At 42.8% G+C, this 13,015-nt stretch overlaps 2 protein-coding genes across 10 annotated transcripts in view; one reads left to right on the forward strand and one right to left on the reverse strand.

Annotated features, from left to right (window-relative positions):
- The window catches only part of LOC311062080 (zinc fingers and homeoboxes protein 2-like), a 518,056-nt gene that overhangs the window by 408,359 nt on the left and 96,682 nt on the right, over positions 1-13,015 (forward strand). The gene's annotated exons all lie outside the window — the stretch shown is intronic.
- col11a2 (collagen, type XI, alpha 2) overlaps positions 1-13,015 on the reverse strand; it is a 78,860-nt gene that overhangs the window by 43,344 nt on the left and 22,501 nt on the right. The window contains exons 6-10 of one of the 9 annotated variants that reach the window (XM_084080844.1): positions 6,812-7,264; positions 5,576-6,691; positions 3,879-3,998; positions 1,444-1,653; positions 461-514 (exon numbers count right to left, since the gene is read on the reverse strand). In XM_084080844.1, coding sequence (XP_083936970.1) covers positions 461-514; positions 1,444-1,653; positions 3,879-3,998; positions 5,576-6,691; positions 6,812-7,264 — 1,953 coding nt within the window. Of the gene's footprint in view, positions 1-460; positions 515-1,443; positions 1,654-3,878; positions 3,999-5,575; positions 7,265-10,074; positions 10,201-13,015 lie in introns of all 9 variants that reach the window. The other 8 variants (XM_084080843.1, XM_084080842.1, XM_084080847.1 and 5 more) reach the window with 8 other exon arrangements.

A 13,015-nucleotide genomic window follows, 5' to 3' on the forward strand; every position in this document is an offset into this window, starting at 1 on the left:
AGGTATAATCAAGCCTTTACTGGAGATGCGGTGCACGGCATTGATTTCTACACTGAGGGTAATTCTGTCAACATAAAATGCTGCATTTCCGTACATGAGAGTTTGGAAAAGGCAATTCTCTTGAATGCTGCCTTCGGGTAAGGCATGGAGAGAGGGCATTTGCGTTTCTGTCACCACAGTAAAAGCACGGGTAAAAGGGCAGGGGCTCAAGGCCCCTTTGATGTCAGTCTTTGACAAGACTCATGGCTTGTTGGCTTGTTGATGGACACACTCAGACTCCTGTTGAGAGTGAACCCTCCAGGTAATCCTGAGATATCGCATTCACAAGGTCGGGACAGATATGGACAGATGATGGATGTACGGACAACTCGAAAACATATAATGCCTCAGGAGGCACAGCTGTCCACCAACGGAGGCATAAAAATGTATGAATTAATTAATTAATTAATTAGTAACTCACAGGCTCCAGGACAGCAGGGTCCCCCTTCTCTCCTTTCTGGGCTCTGACTGCAGCCTGAGGATAACACACATGTAGCCAACAACACAGCACAGTCAGTACAGAAGTACACACGCACACACACACACACACACACACACACACACACACACACACACACACACACACACACACACACATATGTCGTTAAACTGTAGTAAAATACCATTTAGGGATGCGTATCCACGTCAGGTAAACATACAGTCAAATACAAAATAAAATGAAAGAATCAAATCATAACTCTGTTTGAAAACACAATGTCAATGCATTCTTCCGTTCGATGTTGAACTTCAATCGCGCGACGCGAAAAGTAGAAACGCCAGACTCAAAACTACCTGCTCCGACTGTGAGACAGAGAGTAAGGAAATGGAAGAGTTACCCACGAGTCCTTGCTTCACTTAACTGTGTCCATTAATACTTGTCTTTTCCCCCATTGACACAGAAGTCTGCATACGCTTATTAATAGCAAGTCTAAATAATGGCATACATGAGAAAAGAAAACAGAAGGCATTCAAAGCAAATGAACCGAGGGCCTGGTCATTTTTCTGCACTTGTGAATGCCCCTTTGTGTATGTAGCTGTCCTGTAGAGACTTACTATACACACAATATAGAGTAAATCCCTATTTCAACCAGTAATGCAGGAACCAGATCTTGGCCGAATAGTATTTGAAATGGATTCAAATATATATATTTTGTCTCTGTGATCGCCTGGTACAGTATGTGGTGAAATCCACTGAGTGGTCCTCAAAGTGACAAATATATTAATAAATAACTCAACGCATCAGTTATTATCATGACAATTTTCATTAATCTGGAACCCAATGTATTTGAAAATACCTCAAATACAATTCCACCAAGATTGATTTGGTTGAAATATACCAGATTTAGCTCTTTCTTTTGGGCTCTTTGTTTTACCGGCCCTCCCCGGAGCAACAATTTGACTTACGCCTCCCTCGTCCGTCACAGCGGACAGGGCGGGGCCTAGGTTGGCATCGCCCTCTCCGCCGGCCTCCGGCAGCGGTGGCTCGTTGTAGTCCCGGTAGGAATAGTCGTATTCCTTCAGGCCCACGTCCCCGGTCACATACTCCTCTGTGAAGAGCTCCTCACCGACTGACTTGACGGCGTCTACCACCTCCTCTACCACCGTCTGCTCCACCTGGACACCGCGGTGGCAGATTGGCAGATGGCCGGGTGGCAAGAGGAAATGGAGAGAACAGAAGATGGAGAGATGGAAGGAGGGAGGACAGGAGGAAGGAAGGAAAGTTGTAGAGAGGCATGTTGGTAGGGAGGTGAAGAAGTATTGGAATGAAAGAAAGAATGGAAGAGAGAAGAAGCCATGATGGAGGAAGTAGTAGAAGAGGGCATATGAGAGTCTTACCTTGTGCAAATAAACAGACAGTGAGACAGGGATATACTGTAGGGCAAACTGGCATCTCGTGGACCTTTCGGGCCCCACTTCAGGTAACTCTGGGCTGACTTTCCCAAGTGAATCCCCAAATACTGCCTTAAATCTCACATTAATCATCTATCATTTGGGTTCATGATCATGTGCGTTTCCACCAAAGCGTGTGCATAGATACTAGCTTGTGTGTTATGGTAAGTTACCAATAGTATACTGTATACTGTACTGTATATGGGGCCTATGTTGTTTTAAAAAGAAATGGGGGAAAAAATGTTTTGTCTCAAGCAAAACACACAAATATGTTTAAAATCCGACACAAAACAAATAGTATTTTAAATCATTTGTATGTTGTTGGCGTAATTTATTCATCAAACGCTTGTCATATTGAAGAAGTTTTTAGCACTTTGTCCTTTACCCAACATTGTAACTTAATTGGCTCTCTTCAGTGAAATGGTGGTGAACAAAAACAACCGACTTAAATTCCACATGTCGTATCTCCTTGAAGACCATTAACACACAAGACCGATGAAGCACCTTGCTTTGTTAAAACATAAAGCTACTGCTGCCGTGGAGCAAAGCTATTAGTGCTATGTTATGTCTCTAGTTAACTTACCATGTGTGATTAAAAATATCTATATATGAGTCCAATGGAATTATCTTAAATGTCTTCCCATGGAAAAGGGGCATGATGGAAAAAGAACGTACAAAACATTTCTCAATAACAACGGCACAATGGAATGTCTTCTATCAAAACAAATCTATACCATTAACAGTTATTTGCTTGAGATAAAACTCTTATACTGTGGCAATACATTACTTTCAAAAACAGTCAAAGATTTTCATAGCATCAAAACGGGCTATTACAGTAGTTCTCCTCATAAATGAACAGTGGAAAACGTCAACAAATAGAGTAGGCTAACGATGCTAATGATGGACAATTAGCATGATCACCAAAACACAACTCAGTCACAAAGTTATTGTTGAGTTATTTGGGCTGTGAAGGCAGCCACAACTACTACAACTACGATACAGTACGTTCTCACAAAATGCAGTTAGATTTGTGATCAAACAAGAATGCATTCGAATTCATCACCTTTTTTGTTGTTCTGGTTAAAAATGCATATCAAATATCCCTATGTGCGTCCCGATTTACTCAAGATCGTTTTGTTCTTATCTCAAGACCACTAACAACACAACGTTATTTCTTGATATGAGAACAAAACGTGCATCCTGTGGTTAGGGCAAATGAGAGTCACATGAGAATGTTTGATGATACAATAATGATGCATATGATGCATTCTTCTTTAGATCAGTTATACGTCTCGTCTCTTAGTAGTTGAAGAAATGTAACATGTTATAATGACTAGTAACTACTTTGGTTCCACTACATGGGCTGGGCTCACCACCACATTTATGTTGCAGTCATTCTTCTCTTCTTGTTTGCATCTTTTGATAAGAGGTCTTTATAAATAACCCCTCGGAAGTTTTCCCTCATAAATTTGCAGGTTTCCAGTGCCAGTAACACTACTAGAAGGTTGCTGTACAGTACCTACAGGATACTAAACTAAACTTAACTGGGTTAAGTGGAGAACAGCTAGCCACTTTCAATTTTTCTATTCTTTTAAATAGCTGATCTGTAAGCTCAAAATGTGTCATGATGATGCGACACGCAAGCTTGTAGATCGGCTATTTTCACTATTGTACGTAGGTTGTACGACGAAGTATAAAATAGGCTTTAAGTGGTTAATGAGACAAATCGATCGAATAGATTATTTGATTAATCAAAAAGGCCATCGATGGAATAATCTCTAAGAAAATAATCGATAGTAGCTGCCCTAAAACTGAGCTAAGTTAAAGGGGATGTTACAATCTTTTAACAGATTGCAATGAGTGGCCATACTGTACCTGCTGAGGTTTACTGTGCTTTATCAATATCTTCTGTATCTGTGTCTCTGATCAGTATGAATGCTTTCCATTACCTGGCCAGTTGCCTCTTCTTGTCCAATGATCTCACCCTCTGGCTGTGGCACCTCCTCCTCATAATAATATTCCGTCTCTGTAGGGGTGTGGCCAGCCTCAGAGTTGTCAGTATCTACGTCCTGATTGGTCAAGTTGACAGGAAGTAGTGGGGAGCGGGAAGGAAGTAAGCAGATTTAATTCGAAGAGGGCGGTTAGTTCGAAGTCCGGTGGCATAAGGTGAGTTAAGAGAAGAGGATTGGAACACATCATAAAATGGTGGTTGCCAGACACGAGGAAAATTCGACAATGGCAACTCGCATTTTCAAAGATATGAGATCTCATGTTTGAAAAGAAATTTCAGTGTGTTTTTGAACATCGATGACTATAAATCTTGCCAGCTGCAAGATTTAGGGAGTCATCAAGACTTTGTCATCTTTGCTGAAATTTCTTTCTTTTGTAAATGGTTTTAAAAAGCCCACAATGCCATGGTAGATTCATGAGAGGGTCTGGTATGCTCTTACTGGTGTCCGAAGAACCACCAAGGGCCTCTAGTTTCACCATCACCAAGTGATGAAAATATACTGTACCCTTACGGGTCCATTTTGGTTACATTTGCACATCCTCAGAGATAAATTAACACTGAGGATTTTAGTGTATAGGATCAAAATATCATCACTTTGGGATATTTGGTGTCACTGAAGGGCCCAGAAGTATAGCACCAACCCAATCAGCAGCCTCACAGAGATGAGTTCAATTAATCTGTCCATTTATTAATCCATCACAGATGTACTTTTACAAAAAAATGTAATCATCCAGAGCACATAAAGATGATCAGCTTGACTGACATCAATGGCCCTTGTGTATTGTAAACACAAGTGGCCAACCATGTGCTCCAAATGCCACTGAACTCCTGATCTAAGCATGCTGGAAACAGACAGCTTGCTTAGATACTTTCCTGTGAGGCTGCTTTATTCATATCTGACACAAAATATGACCAAAGACAGGAAGATAGAAAACACAGATACTTGAGAGAGAGAAAATGAAAGAGAGAGTAACGGAGAAGTTTGGGAACATTTGTGTTGCATTGTATGTATAGTACTGTAATTTTGAATGTGTGGATGTAGGTTTTCTCAACTTCAGTTTCTACGTCATTGCAGTCTGTGCTCTTTAGTGTGACGAATGTGTACTTTTAAATATCAATGTCACCACTAGATAGACATGGTAGGGTTGGTGTCAACGTGGACTCCAGAGATCCATTTTCGGGTGGAAGTGAGGAGGAAGGAGACTGCACAATTAGCCATGCTTCAATGTGACAGTCTCATAATCCGCTGTATCATATCATATTTATATAGAGATCGTGCTGATCATGAATGATCATATGATATATACGCAGAGGATGAGAGGGGTCCAGATTGGAATGAGCCAACTTCCTTTCTGGAGACCAGGAAGTCCAACATAGAGGAGTTACCACAAACTTTGCACAGATATTTAATATACAACTATCTCATTTGATTCTCAGCAATGCCGTTTAGCCTGTCCATAATTTCACTTCAAGGTATATTTAGCTTAGTCATCATTCTATTTAGTTTTCTTTGGGTGCAAAACTTTGTGGTAAAACCTTGCATGTCGAAGGACCCTCCAATAGCCAAAAAGGACATGTTGGAACATACACCTCTGGATATCTTGGGGCCCCAAATCACAGGCCTTCCTGTTGTACCTGTTGATAACCGTTGCCGTTTTTCTTCTCCGGTACCGTGGTGCCGCTCAGTGCAGTCTTCTCGAAGGGTGGGAATTGTTTGTGCTGGGATTTGACGTTATTGAGATCCACCACTGTCACCTTGGACTTCGTCGGTTTGGGGGGAGTCGGCAGGACAGGAACGGAAGTAGGCGGATCTTTCTTTGCGATGACAGGCTTTTGGACCACAGTCTTCACTTTTTCTACCTTGCTAACAGATGTTTTGACCAGGGGGACTTTAGTGACCACAGTTTTAACTTTAATGACCTCTTTGACCTCTGCCCTGATCTCGGTTTTTGCCACCGGAGCTTTGGTGGCTGCAGGTTTCGGTACCTTTGCAGGTTCGGGTTTCGGAGCCTTTGTGGGTTCGGGTTTTGCCGCCTTTGTGGGTTCGGGTTTTGGTGCCTTTGCGGGTTTTGGTGCCTTTGTGGGTTCCAATTTTGGCGCTTTTGTGGGTTCGGCTTTTGTCACTTTTGTGGGTGCAGGTTTAGGAGCCTTGGGAGCTACAACTTTCTCAGCAGATTTTGCTGCACTGATGACAGTCTTGACTACTTTTTCTACTTTAACAACTTTCTCAGCCTTGGCTTTAGTAGTGGTTTCAGTTTTTACAACTTTGGCTACTTTCTTCTCTACTGCAGCTTTACCATTGCCATTCTCCTTTGCCTCGCCACTGACTTTGTTCTCCGCTTTACCATTGACCTTCACTTTCACTTCAACGGAGGCTTTGCCGTTAGCTTTGGCCTCTCCATTGACTTTCTTCTCTGTGGCTTTGCCATTTCCGTTGCCGTTAGCTTTAGCTTGAACGGTTGCTTTCCCATTACCATTAACTTTCTTCTCTGCCACAGCCTTGCCATTCACAGAAACCTTGGCCTCAGCGGCAGGCTTGGCCTCAACGGCAGGCTTGGCCTCAGCAGCAGGCTTTGCCTCAGCCGCAGCCTTGCCATTTCCATTCACAGCAACCTTGGGCTCAGCTGCAGGCTTGGCCTCAGGTGCAGGCTTGGGCTTGGCCTCAGCCACAGGCTTTGCCTCAGCAGCAGGCTTTGCCTCAGCCGCAGCCTTGCCATTTCCATTCACAGCAACCTTGGCCTCAGCCACAGGCTTGGCCTCCGCTGCAGCTGCAGGCTTGGCCTCAGCCGCAGCTGCAGGCTTGGCCTCAACAGCAGGCTTGGCCTCAGCCACAGGCTTTGCCTCAGCCTTGCCATTGCCATTCACAGCGACCTTGGCCTCAGCCACAGGCTTGGCCTCAACCACAGGCTTGGCCTCAACCACAGGCTTGGCCTCAGCCGCAGCTGCAGGCTTGGCCTCAGCTGCAGGTTTACCGTTACCATTAACTTTAGCCTCGGCTGCTTTTCCATTTCCATTAACTTTAGCTGCACCATTGACTTTCTTCTCAGTGGCAGCTTTGCCGTTTCCGTTCTTTGCAGGGGCGGCATCTGGCTTGGGCTTAGCGGCCACGGTGGGTTTGATCTTTGAGAGGAGGATGTCTACAGCAGTTGGCTTAGCTTTGGAAGGCTTGGCGGGGGCAGATTTAGGCGCTTTGGTGGGCATGGGCGGCTTGACTACGAGTTTGGATGGTGCCTTGGCTGGCTTGGCTGGCTTGGCTGGCGGAGTGGGTTTGACTTTGAGAGCAGCAGCTTTAGAGGGGGCTGGCTTCGCATTGGCTGGCTTCTTCTATTATTGCGCATATACAAATTGATTGAGAAGTGGCGTGTGTAAAGTGAAGGTGCATGTGGACAGAGACACAGTGAGAGAGCAGAGTGAGAGATGGAGAGATACGGTATGTGGAGGGGTTGGGAGGGGATGAAAAACACGAACAAGGGATGGACAGAAGGAGAGAAAGACAAAAGGGTGGATGTTTTGAGACACGGTGACATAAAGATGGCTAAGGCTTGGATGATTTACTGAGACTGTTCAGGCATTACTGGATACAGCTGGAAATTAGAACAAAATGACCACTGAAAAGTATCAATTAAAAAAGGACATGTCATAAGGTATAATTATTTTGTTGAACAAAAACTAGTAATAGGTAATCAAAACACTTGAAATTAGAGAAGACATGTCCTAGGTCATTGAGAAAACGTCTTTGATGGTAATTGAATCAAAAAGATTTAGCTGATTCTGAATATGTAGCTGGTCTCTCCAATAATGCCATTCTCCATTATTAAATGAATTAAATGACAAAGCAGCATCTTCTTGCTAATGAGGTGTGGAGCCTGGTGCTCTCTCGGCAGAGGCACTGGGGGGCTATGTCAGGTAAAGCTAGTGCTGAACACACACACACACACACACACACACGAGCACGCACGCACGCATACACACACACACACTTCACTGAAACTCTGGTATCAGCTGTGCATATCCCAGACAGACACTCACACACACACTTTGCTAATGCACCAAGCTGTCCAACTGCGGGTGAGTGAGAGGGAGATGCTGCTTAAAAAGCCAGTAAAAAGCTATGAGGTCAGGCAAGCAGATGCATGTTAGTTTGACTCAGGTAAACCTCGACGTGCATTCATTCATTCAAACATACGCAGTTCCACTTACTGCTACACAGACACATGCAAGGACACATGCTGAACTACCAGATAACACAAAATTGCCCAGACTGGATATTAATACCAATTAAGTGATATAGCATAAATAAAAATGATACACAGAACAGAAAGACTGTGGCATACCTACTTGTGTTTCTATGTCATACCAAGGTCAAACGTACGAACGACCACGAATGCATAAACCGAGAGAAACGCACGTGCATTGACAATTCCCATGTTGACAAAGACAAAGACAATGACAATGACACAGGGTGACACAGAGGGAAAACGCATGCGATGACATCCCACAACAAACGTCAAGAAATCATGCAATATACAGTAACAAGCGACAATAGAATCAAGACTTGAGTCAAATAGTATTTGCAAATACTTATATAGTTTGTTTCAATCTACTTTGCAGCGAAATGGGCAGGGCTTATACACAGGAGGACAATAAGACGAGCTGCAGAATGTCTGGACAATCGCAGCAACGTGAATTCTCCTGACTGTGGTAAAACGCCATCCATCACGCGAGCAGAGGAGCTTGAAACAAACGAAAGCCAGTTCTTCGTAAATACTATTGAACGTGCGTCTGACACAATGTTTTCCTATGTTATGTTAACCCGGCATTCCATATTATCATCATCCTGTCAGGATGGACAAACACCCAGGCGCCATTAACATCAACCGCATCAGTCAGATTGACGGCCTTCCGTGCAGATGTTAGAACCAAAGGAATGGAATTAGGAGTATCATATGGTACAAGCTTCTTATTCTGTCCCTCTTGTCGTGCGTGGCAGTTGGCATGACCCAGGACTGATGGTGTGCAATGGTGTTTACACGCTACACTGTCAAATCTAGGGTGTTAATTAAGTCAGTGTAAAAATGTACTTTTTTACTCTCTCAGCATTAAATTATACACCCCAGAATTGACTGTGTATTGTGTGTGTGTATATGTGTATGTGTATGTGTATGTGTGTGTGTGTGTGTGTGTGTGTGTGTGTGTGTGTGTGTGTGTGTGTGTGTGTGTGTGTGTGTGTGTGTGTGTGTGTGTGTTACAACACAGCTAATCCCTCTAACCCCTCCCCAGTGCCCCGGCCATGTGTACACATAGCCACACACTGAACACACACAAAATGAAAACACATTGAATTGGACGAGGACACAACACAAACACATGTTATTGTACAGTGTAGTGTTAATTATTATTGATGAAGACGAGGTGCACGTGGTGTGTGAGTGTACGGTGTCAATCAAAAAAAGGTATGTTTTGATTTTAAAAGAGGGAGACTGGGTGAGAGAGACTGATGGGAGACGAGAGAGAGAAACCCTACTGACTAAATCAAGGCAATGACAACATAAAGAATTGTAAGCAATCAAAACTGTCTGAGGTCAAAGCATACTCCACGTGAAGCCGCTATTAATCAAATCATGACTTTAACCAACATGTTCCGTGTCATTCTTAAGTGCTATCCATACAAAGAACAATAATTTTAACAATAACGATAAATGTATCTTTTTTTTCTAACTGACGTGGATGGCAGAGTCCATACCACAACTATAACGTCAGACACTGGCAAACGACATAGTTGGGAACACTCTCAGAGAAATTTGATGAACGATAGAAAGCCAATCAAATCACGTTCAACAACTGAACTTTATCGTTCATCAGTGTGGACGATCACGTCATTATCATTATATTTATAATTTATCATTATACTTTATAATTATCATTCTTGTTGTGGACACACGGTAAAATCATGGGCGTTAATTTTACAAATTGAATGTAATGGAACCACTGTCTTAAAAAAGGAATACATTAACATGGATTTCACTGCATACTTTATCTCTGTCTCTCTCTCTGTCACTCTCCATCTCTCCCTCCACACCCACTCCCTCTCTTTTCTTCTCATCCCCCCCTCTCTCTCCTTCTCCATCCTTTACCTGGTGACTGGGGGTCCGTGGTTGTGGGGAGGAGGAAGGGGTCTGAGAGGAGGTAGTGGGGAGGTGGTCTGTGCTCTCCTCGTAATAATAGGGGTATTCATGGTTATCTTGCTCCTCATCAAAGTACTGAGAGAGATGGATGGATGGAGGGATGAACGCAAAGAAAGGAAAGAGGTAGAGTTGGGACAGTAAAAAGAAAGCCAGCGAGGAGGAGTAGTGAGGGAGATGGAGAGAAAGGGAAGGAGGGATGGGTTGGGGTGAGGAATGGAGGGAGGAATGGATGGATTGACGAAGACAATGAAATGGATAGAAGGGGGAGGGAGGGAGGGGTGGGGGGGAGAGGGGCTCACATGATGGCAGAGGAATGGAGGGAGAGGAATGTGTGTGACAGTGGAGGGTGAAGAGTGAGTTTTCAAAGGGTATAGGAGAAGAAATGAGGGAGGGAGAGGTTGGAGGAGCCATGAAAGGATAGATGAAAGTGAGCAAGGGGACAAGAAGGGGATATGGATGGGGGCATGAGAGAGAGGGGAGAGAGAAAGAGAGAGAGAGAGAGAGAGAGAGAGAGAGAGAGAGAGAGAGAGAGAGAGAGAGAGAGAGAGAGAGAGAGAGAGAGAGAGAGAGAGAGAGAGAGAGAGGGAGAGAGCATAGCAGATGGTAACTTCTTTTCTATTCATCAGGTGGCCACACAGTAAACCTGGAACATTCATTTAACTCTGGGAGTGTAAAGATAAGACTGGTCCATTTCTACACTACCAGAGTTGAATGACAGGGAACAGAGTGACCACGATCGATGAATGAGAAAACCAAGCACAAAAGGCAATGAATAAAACCACACCGATTTATATTCATTCACAAAGCAATGTCATCTCAACAGCATCAACGTGGCAGGGCTTGGGGACTGAGCTAGTGACATTTTTGAATTAATTGGGCTTTTCACCTAAAATATAATGGTTTGCCTGTCTCACTTAATATCACACCTATCCCCAATACCTAGTGAGTTAATAGTTAGATTTTTTTTCCCCCTCCCAGTGATGGAATGAGGAATCAAGGTGTTTCAAGGCGTTTCATACAAATTATCTTATGAACTACTGAACAGGCTGTACAGACAATTTCTCTTGAAAAGTGAACTACACTGTAGGCTAGAACAAAAATCTGATGCATTGTGGGTGCAATACCCCTTCAAAAAAACAACTGTACTTGTTATTAGATTAACAGATTATATGTTTCTTTTGTTTGGTGTAAACAATTGTACAATTAATTAACGTACAGTATACAACCAGTCTCAGTGAATATAGCGGCTCCATCTTAAACCATCTTTATGTTTAATCTTTGTTTTTGGTACGGCCCTAGAGAACCAATTACAATCATGATTTTTTTTTATCCCAAAGTGTCTATGAACCTGACACATTCCCTCTGCTTCAACCCACGGGGAGAAAGAAAAATATAGAAATGATCAAAATAAATAAATGAATGAATAAATAGAATAACAGTTGGTTTGTATCATCCTTTCCCCCTACAGTCTTCCTGTGTTCCATTGTGCTACAGTAGGAACTGTAACTCACAGCTTGTGTGTCACCAATGCAACGTGTCTTTTCATCAATGATCAAAATATGATCATTTTCCAGTTTAAAAGGTATGATCAAATTCTATTTAGACGGTATATAATATATATGTACGTAGCAGAAAGAACATAAGTCCCTGATCGTCTCTAGATCCCTTGAGGACAGAGAGAGGCAGAGACAGATAAGGTAGAGAGGAAACTGGATTGATACAAACCAGTTATTGTTGTTGATGATGATGATGAAGATGATGGAAAGATAGAGAGAAAGTACTTTGATAACTTTGATTGCAGAACCTTGCAGACTGTCCATTCTGTTTAACCACTTAAGCCCTCTTGTCTTAGAGAATCGGACTTGAGTTACAACTGTACTTTGACAGATTTCTTCTGTCTACATCAAATCCCTCTGTCAAAATAGACGATCTACAAGCTGACAATGTGCATCGCATTGCGACGCATTGTGAGCTTGTAGGTCTGCTATGTTTGGCGAATGGTCTACCCAGAATATGGATGCTGGGGTTCAAGTGGTTATTTTGGCTGGCCCTTAATCAAATCGATATTTAAAAACGTCCATCAGCAACTTGTATGTTGCTTTACTACTACAGATGACTTTACACATGTACCTCTGTAGGTGAGAGAACTTTCTACATTTATGAGTTTAATGATTCACATCATGATGGATTTCCTTCTCCATTAATAATCCCACCCACACACATATATTAAGCTGTCTTTTTTTCTTTATGTGTGTTTAATATTTCCATATATTATAGTATGCCTTGAACTAGCCAGAAGCTGCCAAGAAAATGAAAAAAGAAAGTCTGCAGGTTCTGTTTGGGAGGCTGATATGAGCTGTGTGTTAATGTGATTAAGGTGGGATTATGGCCGTCCCTTCTGAAATTAACACTGAACTTGTCTTGTGACAGTATTGTGTGTGCATGCGCGCGTGTGTGCGCATACGTGGGCATGTGCGTGTGTGTGTGGTCCTGCCTCTTCTCTGTTTAGCTAATGGTTGGGTGGTGTGATTTTATGACAGAGTTGGACCGCTTACATCAAAATAAAACCTTTGAGAACCCGTAATCATTGATGAAAGACTGTGTCAATTGTACGCAATTTAACTTTATTATGAGCTCCAGAAATGTATTCTCAAATGAATGACTTAATTCAGCGTGTGTGCATGTACATAAATCCTGCGTGCTAGTGTGACAACATAATACTGAGTGTGTGCATAATGTATATACAGTACATCCATGTGCGTACCTTCAGCGAACGCATATGTGCAGGTATACATGTATGTACTGCGTGTGCCGTGGAGGGGCATTGCAAGTGTGATGATGTATGTGTCAGATGTATGCGATTGTGTATGTGTAGCCTATGTATGTCATG

Source organism: Gymnoscopelus microlampas (assembly GCF_963454915.1).
Source record: "Gymnoscopelus microlampas genome assembly, chromosome: 15".
NCBI classification, from domain to species: Eukaryota; Metazoa; Chordata; class Actinopteri; order Myctophiformes; family Myctophidae; genus Gymnoscopelus; species Gymnoscopelus microlampas.